General features: G+C 31.0%; 2 protein-coding genes across 2 annotated transcripts in view; one reads left to right on the top strand and one right to left on the bottom strand.

The window, feature by feature from the left end:
* The window catches only part of LOC117104287, a gene marked incomplete at its 5' end in the record, with an annotated part of 11,732 nt that extends 6,113 nt beyond the window's left edge, over positions 1 to 5,619 (top strand). Inside the window, 3 exons of the mRNA XM_033245036.1 lie at positions 1,853 to 3,406; positions 3,815 to 4,037; positions 4,830 to 5,619. Coding sequence (XP_033100927.1) covers positions 1,853 to 3,406; positions 3,815 to 4,037; positions 4,830 to 5,619 — 2,567 coding nt within the window. The remainder of the gene's footprint in view (positions 1 to 1,852; positions 3,407 to 3,814; positions 4,038 to 4,829) is intronic.
* A 6,689-nt stretch (positions 5,620 to 12,308) lies between these two features.
* Positions 12,309 to 13,807, bottom strand: part of LOC117104288 (macrophage receptor MARCO-like) — a 7,526-nt gene continuing 6,027 nt past the window's right edge. Inside the window, exons 7-9 of the mRNA XM_033245037.1 lie at positions 13,460 to 13,483; positions 12,972 to 13,073; positions 12,309 to 12,367 (exon numbers count right to left, since the gene is read on the bottom strand). Coding sequence (XP_033100928.1) covers positions 12,309 to 12,367; positions 12,972 to 13,073; positions 13,460 to 13,483 — 185 coding nt within the window. The remainder of the gene's footprint in view (positions 12,368 to 12,971; positions 13,074 to 13,459; positions 13,484 to 13,807) is intronic.

Consider the following 13,807-nt stretch of genomic DNA (forward strand, 5'->3'; position numbering starts at 1 on the left):
GGTCTGTGTTTTAGGGGTCTACCCATACCTCATTGATTAGTTGATTGGTACTTGCTTGATTGCATACAGCACTAACTAGAGGTAATGTGTCTGCAAATTGGACATCTCAGATACATGGTACAGTATAGGTGCTATAGTCCGAAATATTGAAAAATCATTTCAGCTTGAAATGAACCAACAATTTGAGATACCTACTTTTCAGTGAATCAAGATACAGTATTTTGCAGACTCTGAAAGACTGGCCTCAAAATACACAGAGTAGTAATTTTCAGCTTCGAACTGTTTCCAATATCAACTATTTCCAATAAAAAAAATATAGACTAAAATGAAAACAAATATCTATGCAAAATGCAGCAGTGAAAAAAAAATGAGCGTGGCATATTTCAGAGGGCCATAATTTCAAGACTGCCTTTTGGTCTAAAATTATTTGTGTCTTTATTATTTATAAAAGGGAATACAATAAATGCTGGAATAAGCTTCAATGGGGTGCATATTCGAGAGCGGCACTTAATCAAGAGCAGCGCTTATAAAAAATGTTGGTGTGGCGCTTTCCATGCCAATTCCGAAGTTGTCTATCACACATATTCCCATAGTTCAGTAGGCCTATCATAGGTTCTATGTCATCCAAAAATAAACATTTCTAAAGAAATTCTTGTGTCTTCATTGTGTTATTTATTCATTAGTATACATTGTATTTAAAAGCCTGTTTCTCAAAGTGTTCAATTTCACAGAATGTAGTCGGGCTAAATTTAACTTTCTTTGGTGACTAGCTCACTGGGCTATTTTACTGTATAATTCACTAGACCATTGGCTATTTTTAAAAGCCCAATCATTGGTTAAATATTACAGCATTGACATTATGTTCTTGGCCAAGCATACTTGAAGCAAGAGTTTATAATTGATCACTGGCCCAGCAGGTTTGTAATAACAGGTTTACCGTCCCAGAGGAGCTTCTACTACATATGGTATGATGGACTAGTACTAAATCTAGCCCTGGGTAATATATACTCTAGCTTAAGCGAGGCAGCACTTTTTCGTGGTACTTAGTGAAAACAATCAGGTTTGGTGCAGCGTTTATTCGAGAGTGGCACATATTTGAGCATTTACAGTATTTTTGTGAATTTTTAGCAAAATTAAAGAGGGTTACCTGGGGACCGCTAGGTGATTTGGCATGGAATTACCCAATAAGAAATATAAATGATAATATTTCTATATAAAGTTACTGTATTTCAGATACAGATATATGCAGGGCTTTAAGATGGAAGAACCCATTCCTGGGAGATTCGTTTAATGACATTTGGGGCACTATATATTCTATGAGGAAAAGGTGTAGGTATCAAAAAAAGGGCCATGCCCACCTCAGGCCTACCATGATTGGGGCTGAGGTGATGACATTTTTTATGATAGGCACCTTTAGAAGCCCGGAAATGGCACTGTCAGACTGCCAAAATTCATTGGCAACCAAAGTTTAGGCCTAAAACAAAAAGATTTGTTTTTTACTTAATTTGCAGGAGATGAGTGATTTTCCGGAAGACTTGCATGTTTGCGGGAGTGCGAGAGACTGTTACACCCGGAAGTTCCGGGAGACTCGAGACCCCTGTATATTATTTAATTATTGATAGAATATGTGATTGTGATATCATTATATTTAGTTGTTTTTTTTTTTTCAATACTGTACATATTTATAATTTTTATCATCATTGCTTTTGGTTGATCAGATAATTTGTACTCACAAACCATGTGTAACCTCAGAAACGGGAAAATGTAGAGAGTAAATGAAACAATATTACTGCAATTGTTGATCTCCATTCTACTCTTGAGTAACAGTTTATTCAAAAATCTTTTCTTACAGACGAGGTTATTCGAAAATATCTACTAAATACCCAACGGAAAGTGTGCAGCAATGCCAACCAGTTTACACCATCAATTTTTAATCCTGAATACCATGTAGATATTGCTTGTATGTTCACTGATCTAGACCTACTAAAAATAAGTAAAAACAGAGAAAAGGAAGATGCCGATATGTTCACTGATCTTGACCAACTAACGATAAGTAAATACAGAAAAAAGGAAGATGCCACTCAAACAACTTTAAAGCAGGTTTTAGATGATATCAAATCCACACCTGCATGTAAAGCTCTAATAGAAGGTGATAGCGGTGTCGGTAAATCAACCCTCCTAAGGTACATAGCATACAACTGGGCCAAAAATGAATCAGACGAAACCTTCAAAGGTAAAATAGTGTTTCTTGTCAATATCCAGGATATTGACATAGGTGAAACTATTTTGGATGCTATTTTAAGTAAGATAAACCTACAGGGATTTCAACTTGAAACAGGTCTCATAAAAGAACCTATATTAATTAAACGATTTATTTGGAGTCACAGTAATGAAATTGTATTGTTATTGGATGGATTAGATGAATTGAAAGATGGTAGTGAGAGTCCAATAAAGATTTTTAAAAACCAAGAAATGTGTGAATGTAAAGTGGTACTTACATCACGATCAGAAAAAATATATGAGTTCATTAATGCAAGCAACCTACATGTGAAAGTGCAGGGATTCAGTACAGAAAATATAGAAAAATACATTAGGAAACACTTTGATTTCTTTACTTCGTTAGGAGACTCACTAATTGATGAGTTACAGCTTGATAAACATCAGGAGGTCTATTCAATGTATAAGAATCCATTGCTGCTTTTATCAGTAAGCATCATGTGGGAAGAAAGGCGATATCTTCCAGCTGATAAAACTGATTTGTTTAAAGAGGTATTTAGATGCATCTTGAATCAGTTTATTGACAAACAAACAGTTAAAGAGCAAAAAATCTCAGCATTTGAAGATACTCCTGAGAGGTTTGTTAATGCAATGGCTCTATTAGGAAAGTATTTCTATAAAGGCCTAAAGAAAAACCAACTTTCAATAAACAGAAGAGAGATGAAAGAAGATAAAGAATTGGTTGCTCTGGCTTTAAAACTAGGTTTTGTGTACAAAGATACACCAAAACTAAAATCTAACTTTGAAGAGATTTTTACAACTCGACACAAGTTGATAGTAGAGTCATTAGTTGGATTTTACTTATGCAAACTATGTCAGATACAAGGGTTGAAGAATAAGTGTTCAAATGGCATGGGAACATTATTTGAGCCATTGACTGATAATGAATGGAAGATGATAAGCAGAAGTAAACATTTGCACGTAACAAAGGTGTTTGCAATTGGATTCCTAGGTGGTAATGCTGGCATATTTTTAAATCATTGGATAACGAATGATATCTCAACATATCGTTCTTTAATGGAATATTTAAGATGTGTAAATGAAGACCATATGGGTACTGTAGAAAAAGCAGTTATTGGTCACATGACCAGAGTAGATTTAAAAATAAAGCCACATATTAATGACATATGTAAATCACTAAGACAATTTATCCATAACATTATTCCTGAATTAGAGATCAGTCAAAAAGAGCATTTCATAAGACTTGTAAGAATTTGTCAATGTTTTTCTTGGGCTGAATCGAAAATGATAAATGCATTTGAATATTTTTTGAAAGAAATGTCATCTGAAGAAAAAGGCAGAATGCTTGCTCACATATTAATTGCTGTGTCAGATCAAAACATTATTTTGGAAAAAATAAGTAGTATAATATGTGATAATGATATTAACTACCTGACAGATGAATGTCAGAGACTGTTTTTCAAATATGATGTAACAGAATGTAGATTATCATCTTTGAGTACAGCTTCATTTGTAGTTCACCTGTTTAGTAATGCACCACAACTTAAAATCTTTGACTGTGCAAATTGTATTACAGGTGCTGTTATGAATAATGTGATCAGAGAGTGCTTAAATAGAGGAGTAAAGTTGGAATTACAGCAGCTGTTTGTCAGTGGTAATGATCTAAGCGACATTGATGGTTCTTCATTTGCATCCTTATTCATTTCACCTAAACTAAATATACTTGGCATGAATAATTGTAGTCTATCAAGTGTTATTGTGAATAATATGATTGAAGAATGTTCTAGTAGAGGAGTCAAGTTGGAATTAGACTGTCTTTATATCAGAGGTAATGATCTCCGTGACATAAATGGTTCTTCATTTTCATCGTTATTTATAACATCTAAACTGAATAGACTGGACTTGAATAACTGTAGTCTATCATGTGTAATTATGAACGATATGATTAGAGAGTGTTCTAGCAGAGAAGTCAAGTTGGAATTAGCGTGGCTTAGTGTCAGTGGTAATAATCTAAGTGATGTTGATGGGTCTTCATTTGCATCTTTGTTAATTTCACCTAAACTGAATAGACTTGGCATGAATAATTGCAGTCTATCAGGTGTTATTATAAATGGTATGATTAGAGAGTGTTTTAGTAGAGAAGTCAAGTTAGAATTAAAGGAGCTTTATATCAGAGATAATAATCTCAGTGACATTGATGGTTCTTTATTGGCATCCTTATCCATTACACCTAAACTGAGTACACTTGACATGAATAATTGCAATCTATCAAGTGTTGTTATAAATGATATGATTAAAGAATGTTCTTGTAGAGGAGTCAAGTTGGAATTAGACTGTCTTTATATCAGAGGTAATGATCTCCGTGACATAAATGGTTCTTCATTTTCATCCTTATTTATTACATCTAAACTGAATGAACTGGACTTGAAAAACTGTAATCTACCATGTGTAATTATGAACGATATGATTAGAGAGTGTTCTAGTAGAGGAGTCAAGTTGGAAGTAGCATGGCTTAGTGTCAGTGGTAATAATCTAAGTGATGTTGATGGGTCTTCATTTGCATCTTTGTTCATTTCACCTAAACTGAATAGACTTGGCATGAATAATTGCAGTCTATCAGGTGTTATTGTAAGTGATATGATTAGAGAGTGTTTTAGTAGAGGAGTCAAGTTAGAATTAAAGGAGCTTTATATCAGAGATAATAATCTCAGTGACATTGATGGTTCTTTATTGGCATCCTTATCCATTACACCTAAACTGAGTACACTTGACATGAATAATTGCAATCTATCAAGTGTTGTTATAAATGATATGATTAAAGAATGTTCTAGTAGAGGAGTCAAGTTGGAAGTAGCATGGCTTAGTGTCAGTGGTAATAATCTAAGTGATGTTGATGGGTCTTCATTTGCATCTTTGTTCATTTCACCTAAACTGAATAGACTTGGCATAAATAATTGCAGTCTATCAGGTGTTATTGTAAATGATATGATTAGAGAGTGTTTTAGTAGAGGAGTCAAGTTAGAATTAAAGGAGCTTTATATCAGAGGTAATGATCTCCGTGACATAAATGGTTCTTCATTTTCATCCTTATTTATTACATCTAAACTGAATAAACTGGACTTGAATAACTGTAGTCTGTCATGTGTAATTATGAACGATATGATTAGAGAGTGTTTTAGGAGGAGAGTCAAGTTAGAATTAAAGGAGCTTAACATTGGAGGTAATAATCTAAGTGACGTTGATTGGCCTTCTTTTGCATCTTTGTTCATTACACCTAATCTGAACAGACTTTGCATGAATAATTGCAGTTTATCAAGTGTTATTGTGAATGATATAATTAGAGAGTGCTCTAAGAGAGGAGTCAAGTTGAAATTGGAGTGACTTGATATCGATGGTAATAACCTCAGTGATATTGATTGGTCTTCATTACATCATTACTCATTTCTCCTAAACTGAATTTTGTTTTAATGAGTGATTGCAGTCTATAATGTGTTATTATAAATAATATGATTAGAGAGTGTTCTAAGAGAGGAGTCAAATTACATTCGAGTTAATGAAGCCTAATATCAAATAGTAACATTTATGGGTCTTCATTTGTATTTTTATTCATTGTACCTCAACTGATTAGGCACAGATCCAGTGATTTTATTTATTAAAATAGTACTGTTTGGATTTTAGGAGATTGCAGTCTTCAGATTGTTGCCTAATCTGAGCCCTCATAGAATTATTGGTCCTCTGATATTTCTAATATACATTGCACATTACAATTTTTTTTTTTTTACTATTCGCTCTCTATCGACTGTTATAAACAATATCTAATACATTATGTGAGTGAATGAGTGTGTATGTTAGGAATGAGGGTTGGGTGTTAGTAAATATGCTAGATCTAATCTATGTTATGAATCCGCTGTATAAATGTAGCACAGTATAACTGTTTATAGATATAGTATGGCTTTGATAATATTCTATTAGACTTTGGAAGATCTTAACTAAGGTGATATGATGTCTCGGATATGATTTGTGTAATAGCGCCTAGAAATTCTGAGTAATGTTATACATAGGTCAGTTCATAAGTGGTATTGGTTATATGATTATTATGTACATCGGTCAGTCTGAATAAAATCTTGTACAGTGGTCAGTCGAAAGAGTACAAGCTTTTTATTGTTTGGTTTAATTTATTTGTACTAGTACAGTAATCATACACTATATATTAATTCGCATACTGAGACTAGAGTGGTAGTCAGTGTAGCAGCATAGTTCATCGTTTTATTATATATTTTAAAAAATTTCTAGATTAATTATGGTCAGAGTTTTTACATTAATACACTACACCATGGCACCCTGTTGTCAGTGGTCAGTTTATCTTTTTTTATAACAAAAGTCCATATAATGACGTAATACTGTATAGTGTTCACTGCTTTCTCCTTTTTGTGGTGGTTGGAGACAAACTGGATTGGGACAGCTTTATTGCCAATGGTCATTGGGGCTTATGTAATAATACATATTGAGTTGGTTTTTATAATATTCAATTGTAAGTAACATAGTTGTAAATTTTATATGCTTTTGTTTTTATAATATTTTTTAATAGTTGACTTAAGTTTCAGAATTGTGTACAAGCTCATTTCAGCTTTCTTTTTTTATAAAATAAATAATTTATTTAAACTTAAATAAGTACATGCCTACTCAGTTACTATTTTATGTACTAGATGTTATACTGTATGATAAAATAAATAAGTGGTACATGAATAGGTACATAGGCCTACTCAATTACTAATGTACATATTAAATATTATACTGTACCATTAAATAAGTTACACATTAATATGTTAATAAGCCTAAGGTACTCAATTAGTACTGAAGGTATTAAATATTACACTGTATCATAAATGATTAAGTATATAAGTTACACATTAATATGTACATAGCCTACTCAGTTACTACTGTATGCATTAGATATACTGTACCATAAATGATTAAATAAATAAGTTACACATAAATATGTACATATGCCTACTCAATTACTACTGTGTATTAAATATACTGTACCATAAATGATTAAATATATAAGTTATACATAAATATGTGCATATGCCTACTCAATTACTACTGTGTATTAAATATACTGTACCATAAATGATTAAATAAGTTAGATATTGAAATGCACATAGGCCTACCTAATTACTACTGTGTATTAAATATTATACTCTATCACAAATGTTAAAATAAAAAAGTTACAGTACACATTAATATGTACATAAGTGTACTGAATTACTACTGTATGCATTAGATATACTGTACCATAAATGATTAAAAGAAATAAGTTACACATATGTACATAGACCTTATCAATTACTAAAGCATGTATTACATTTTATGTTCAGATTTGTCTATTGTTTACCAAAAATGCATGAATACAGTATAATAATTAGTTTTATTAAATAGTATACTGTATCATAAATGACTAAATAAATAATTTACACATTAATATGTACATAGGTCTACTCAATTACTACTGGGTATTAAATATTATACTGTATCAAATGATTAAGTAAGTTAGTTACACATTAATAGTTATGTACATAAGCCTACTCAATTACTATGGTACACATTAGGTATTATACTTTTAGATAGGTATATGTACTTTCAGATTAGATATTATACAATAAATGATTGAATAAATAAGTTACACATTAATATATATATAGCCTACTCAATTACTACTGTATGCATTAAGATATACTGTACCATAAATGATTAAATAAATAAGTTACACATATGTACATAGACCTAATCAATTACTACTGCACGTATTACAATTTATGTTCAGATTTGTCTTCATTTACTTTTTTACCAAAAAATGCATAAATACACTATAATAATTAGTTATTCCCATTTTAAATTAATAAAGTACAGTATTCACTCTATTATTCAGTACTCTTTATTGTGAATGATCTATTGTACTTCAAAATTGTTAATGTAGAATGGCCTGTAAATTATTTTTAAAATGTTATTGTAAATGCAATCTTTGTATACTTAATAGATTTCAATAATACGGTATATATATTTTTTTGTTTATATTAAAAAACAGAATATAATGGTATATGGTTGCTATGTATATTTTTCACATATTATAATAACTATATTAAATAGTAAAACAAGTTAAATGTTATGTTTTCTTTATGACTAGAAAACGTTCTTATTCTTACAGAAACATTTTGTTATGTCATTTTGACATAAGCCTATGTAATGTATTCTTATAAAAAAAAATTACCATAGGTACAAACGATTACAGATCATAACACTAAACACTAGTGTAGTATTTTGACAGAAAGCGGATTTGTCACATCATCGTCCGACGATACTGAACGTTTTGGCGCAGCTCCTATGTTTTAGTTAAAGACGGGCTCAATAAGGGTGATTGACGAAAAACTTACAACGGATAATAAGATACAGATTTTTGAATATTTAAAAATTTAAGGAAAATTGGGAGTAAACTCTATTGTTTCTTTGCTTTAGTACTATAATTTGTTTTTCTATAAGTTCTGACAGGACGTTTCATCTAACAGACTGATGTAGCTGAAACACTTGATTATACTTTACTGGACACCATCTAGTCCATTCAGTCATGAATAGCTGATTTTTTACAGCCTCAAACAATTTATATTTTATGTATTACACAATGTTAACCCGTTCGTACTTTCGTTCATTCATTCATTCATTCATTCATTCATTCATTCATTCATTCATTCATTCATTCATTCATTCATTCAATGAATGAACGAACGAGAGAGCAGCACAGCTCAGTCGGCTAACCTGGTGGTTAGCCGATCTCTGGGTACACGGTTTAATTGCTATGGTTGAATCTCCGTGTGTTTAAGCATGGAGGAAAGAAAATTAGATTTTCTTTCCTCCATGGTTTAAGCCATTGGTCCCGTGTTAATTTATGGCCCATGTGCACGTTAAAGAATGCTGTACACAATTCGGAAAAGAGTAGGGAATTGTCTCAGGTGTATTGCCCAATCAGCACCAGAAGGTGTTCGTTTGATATTCTTGGTGTTTACACCGAATAAATCCAATCCCAATCCACTCTTGAATTCGTGGTAGTGTGTGCTACGACAGGAAGGTGGATAAAATAAACGAAAACACAGTGTATTCAGATAAGAAAGTATAATACATACTCCAAGTATTGAAATACACGCCATCGTGTTGGGATTCAATATTTCGACATTAATTATGTCATCATCAGGAATGAAAAAATTATCCATATTAGCAAGCTTATAAGCGCAGTACCAAAAGTGTTTAACCAATCAAAACATTACCTCTAGTAGGTGACATAGCAGTGATTTAAACAAAAGATCAAAGCATTCTTACTCTAATAATCAAAGATACCTACAAAAACAAAGAAAGCTCTTTTGAAGCTCTGAGCCCATTTTTAAGCAAAGGGTGTAGTTTACGTATAGCCATAGAGAAAATAGAACTCTTCTATTTTCTCTATGGTATAGCGAACGCTTCTTTAAACAATAGGATAGACCAGTTTCGGGAGCACTAGAAAATATTAAACCTAATTTATTACTTACATTACAGACGACATTATCATTTTCAAGTATACCCTGTAATCCTAAAACATATTGGAATGCCTCACAGTTTTTAACATGATCAAATATAACACTATCAGATCGTGAAGAATGTTCTTTAAGTCTAGTTATTAAGCATCTATCTGTCTTACCAATATAATCACTATTGCAGCCTGTGTATACAGTGTATTCAGTTTATAGAATATACATACAGTATAATATATTTCTTGTTTAATGGACGATTCCCCAAAGCCCCCCTTTGATATGTTAGCCAAAGTTCCACAAAACGTCGTTTAAACTATTAATAGGTCCATGCTTAAACCTTTCGCTTTTTCGCATGTGTTTGTGGGATTTATTCCTGACCATGTTCTTGTTGGTCAGCTCAAGTATGATTGACACTCCGTAAATATCCATTCTGATACATCTTCCTCCATCTTTCAACTACCAATGTACACCAAGGTCTCCCTGATTTGTCCGATCATTAAGTAAACTTAATATTAAGATTAATAATATTGACTGAGATCCCTATTACGTCAGTAAAAATAATAGTTATATTTTATAACAGCTCCACTCGTCATGGGCCTTGATTTATATAAGATGAAATTATCGATAATAAATATGTATATATAGGCCTAAGTAAAACATATAGGCCTATTATATATATGCTTAAATCTTAATAGATACGGTACGAAATAATACAATAGGCTAATATATTAACGTTAATTTAATTGAAATTTTATTTTGTAACATTGCTTTGTGCATTATTGTTTCAATTTGATTGTTTATTAACAAATAGGCCTATCATAGATTAGGTCAGACAAGTAAAAATCTGAATAATGCTATTAAATAGGTTATAGGTTATCCTGTAGTTCTTAAAATTAGAAATAAGAGTGTGACTATTCTCTGGATATGTGACCACATTTTAACATTTTTATAGAATCACGTTATGGAATGGTTATTTGTTTATTAATAAATGTTAGTTGATATTAATTTTATAATATCTTAGACACAATTTCTACTGAAAATAATAAATCGTAACATAAATTTTAGTAAACTTAAAACAGCATGTTAGTTTTGTAAATAAGTAGCATTAGAATCTATGGTATGCTTCTGGCCCGGAATTTATCAATCTCAGCTTAGCAAATGTCTTAAGTCAAAAAAGTTAAGATGTCCCTAATAAATATCTTAAGCTGTTTTATTACCCAATCTTAGCAAATTATTGACTCAAAAATCGTCTTAGATGGCACCAACGTATAATCGACTTTCTAATTTTAAGCAATTTTTAAGTAAGCTATATGGATAAATTTGACTTAAGCAAAAAAATGAAAAAAAATAAAATAAAATAAATAAATAAAAAACTTTAACCTGATGTCTAGTTTGATAAATCTGGCCCCTGGTGACAAGTTATAGCGCCCTCAATCTATTATGATTTTACGGTCACTTCTCATTGGGTCTAGTTCAAATTCATTAATGCTATTCTTGTGTTAAAATTCAGGTATATATAATTTTATTATTTTTTAATGGCACTGTTTTTTTTTTGTTACACCAGTCTTATACAAATTGTTAATTACATTACTGAACGGAACTGAACTTTATTGAATATACGCTTTTAAATCAGTAGTACACATCGCAATGATGGGGAGCACGTACAATTTACAAAAGAAACATACAAGAAGAGACTTAAAATACAATAAATCTCAATACGAATTTATTCCAATTTCAAAACAATACAAAACTATAAGCAACGAGATAAACAAAGATTTTTAAAAATATATAAAATACAGTAGATAAAATGTTGTTTCATACAGTATTTTACTGGTATTTGGAAATAAAACTGTACTCAATAACAGTGTGACTGGATGCTACTGAATTAATGGATTTGATTAGGACAATAACATCCAATGAATTAGGAATTTGTTTGAAACTGTTGTAATTATAGGCACTGCATTTGTATTCATGCCCCATCAGAAAGACAATCTAAAAACTCAACACACAATTTTTTTTATAAGAACCACTTAATGTAATGATCAATTTAATATTAGCTGATTTATTTAAGTCAATTTAGCTTTAAATCTGACTTGTTAAAAAGTTACCGTATTATTACATTATTACATTCACAATATTTCAATTACAGACTCCAATTACAGACCACTCTTGGGACAGGGTTTTTATGGTCTTTAGCAGCTTTGGTCTTTAATTAGAATAATAAAAATAAAAGACTTGTTAATTTGGGACCACGGAAAAGTGGTCTTTAATTGGAGGTGGTCTTCAATTGGAGGGGTCTTTCATTAGAAGGAGACCTGTACAAAAAAATAATAATTAAAAAAATAAAATGCATCTTAATCAGTCACTAGTTATTAGTACTACTAAGAAAAATGTTTATATTGGTGGCCCTGCTTATCAAGACCCAAGTGCGCGATGATCTGCACAGATAGAAAAGGAGATTGTCGTGCAAGATTGATGTGCAAGACTGAAGCTGCTACTTTAGACGACCATCTACTTCAGTGGCTCGAAGGGGTCAAAGGGCTCGATTAAGCAGCGTTTAGAATCATAGTCTGTGGAGATCAAAATACGTTGTACAGGAAAAAATCAATAATAAATTTAAAAGAATAAAACAGCCATCTAGGGTGCTATTCCTTGCCGCGGTGACTCTCGACGAAACAAAATAATAGGCCTATTTATTAATTTTATAAATTGATTTCTTGGAAGAGCAAAAAGGTGGGGTTTAATTTTACAAATTAAAATGTACTTTTTTAGTATTAACTGCTCTCATATTTACACGTCGGTCACATTAGTATATCACATCACAAGCGATCAGTGTCCGCTTTTGCTTTTAAATATAAATAAGGTTACGTGCTTCCTCAAGTCAATCGCATTTACCTAGAGCTCAGGATGTTTCCATTTTAACAAACATAGTACGTTTATGGGGAAAACTTTAGCTCTAAGCAGAAACGCATCTAACTACATAGAATATGTGGTACCGTAACTTATCTACTCATTCCCCTATTAAGTTAAGTGTGATAATTCGTTTCCTCATTAGTATTATCAGGGAACAATGTAATTTTACTGGTATTATCTATACACTTGATTTGGCTTCATCAATTCTTATTAATATCTAAATTGATAATTTTCTGGCCTGTTCTCGACTACGGTACTTACATTGACATCTGCTTCCTGAGTAGCATCGATTACAGATGCATGAATAAGAAGAGCTTGACTTTCTACAGATCCCATTCACACAGGGATTGGAAGTACATGGGTCTAAAGAACACAAGACGTACATTATTAAAGCAATTCATAAAAATGCTGGTAGAAAACTCAGTAAAATGTTTTGTAAATTACATTATTTTATTTTAATAACTATTTTGGTTACAGAAAATTAAAATTGATCTGTTTAGTAAATTTCAATTAATTTGCAGTTAAATATTGTTTGTGTTTACTAAGTCTATTAATTAACATGATTGTATTTTTAAACAGATTTTAATGATGATGATGATAATCATAATAATAATACCAACATATTAACAGTAATATATACTAACAATATGAATCTTACATATATTGATATTAATATTGATAATTCAAATAATAATTATGATAATGGTGATGATGAATAATAATATTATATAATGATAATAAAATATTACCTATAGGATTAACTGCTGGGCCTCCTATGGATTTAATAAATAATAATAAAATAACCATTAAGCATAACAATAATTAAAAACAAGATTTTTTTTATAGTAACCATATTTTCAACATAAATTCAAGGTAAAATGTTACATCAATAATTGCACACGTGTTCTATGAATTTTTATAAATCTGAGAAAAATAGATATGAGAAAAGAAAAAAACCCAATACGAGAATAATGAATGTGGCCCAGTGCTTCCTTGAAAATATACATAAACACTATTAATATATGAATTATTACAATTAATAGGCCTATATATATATATATATATATATATATATATATACATATCTTTATATACAA

The sequence above is a fragment of the Anneissia japonica genome, unplaced genomic scaffold (assembly GCF_011630105.1).
Source record: "Anneissia japonica isolate Jap-2015-1 unplaced genomic scaffold, ASM1163010v1 scaffold935_len144941_cov109, whole genome shotgun sequence".
Classification (NCBI taxonomy): Eukaryota; Metazoa; Echinodermata; class Crinoidea; order Comatulida; family Comatulidae; genus Anneissia; species Anneissia japonica.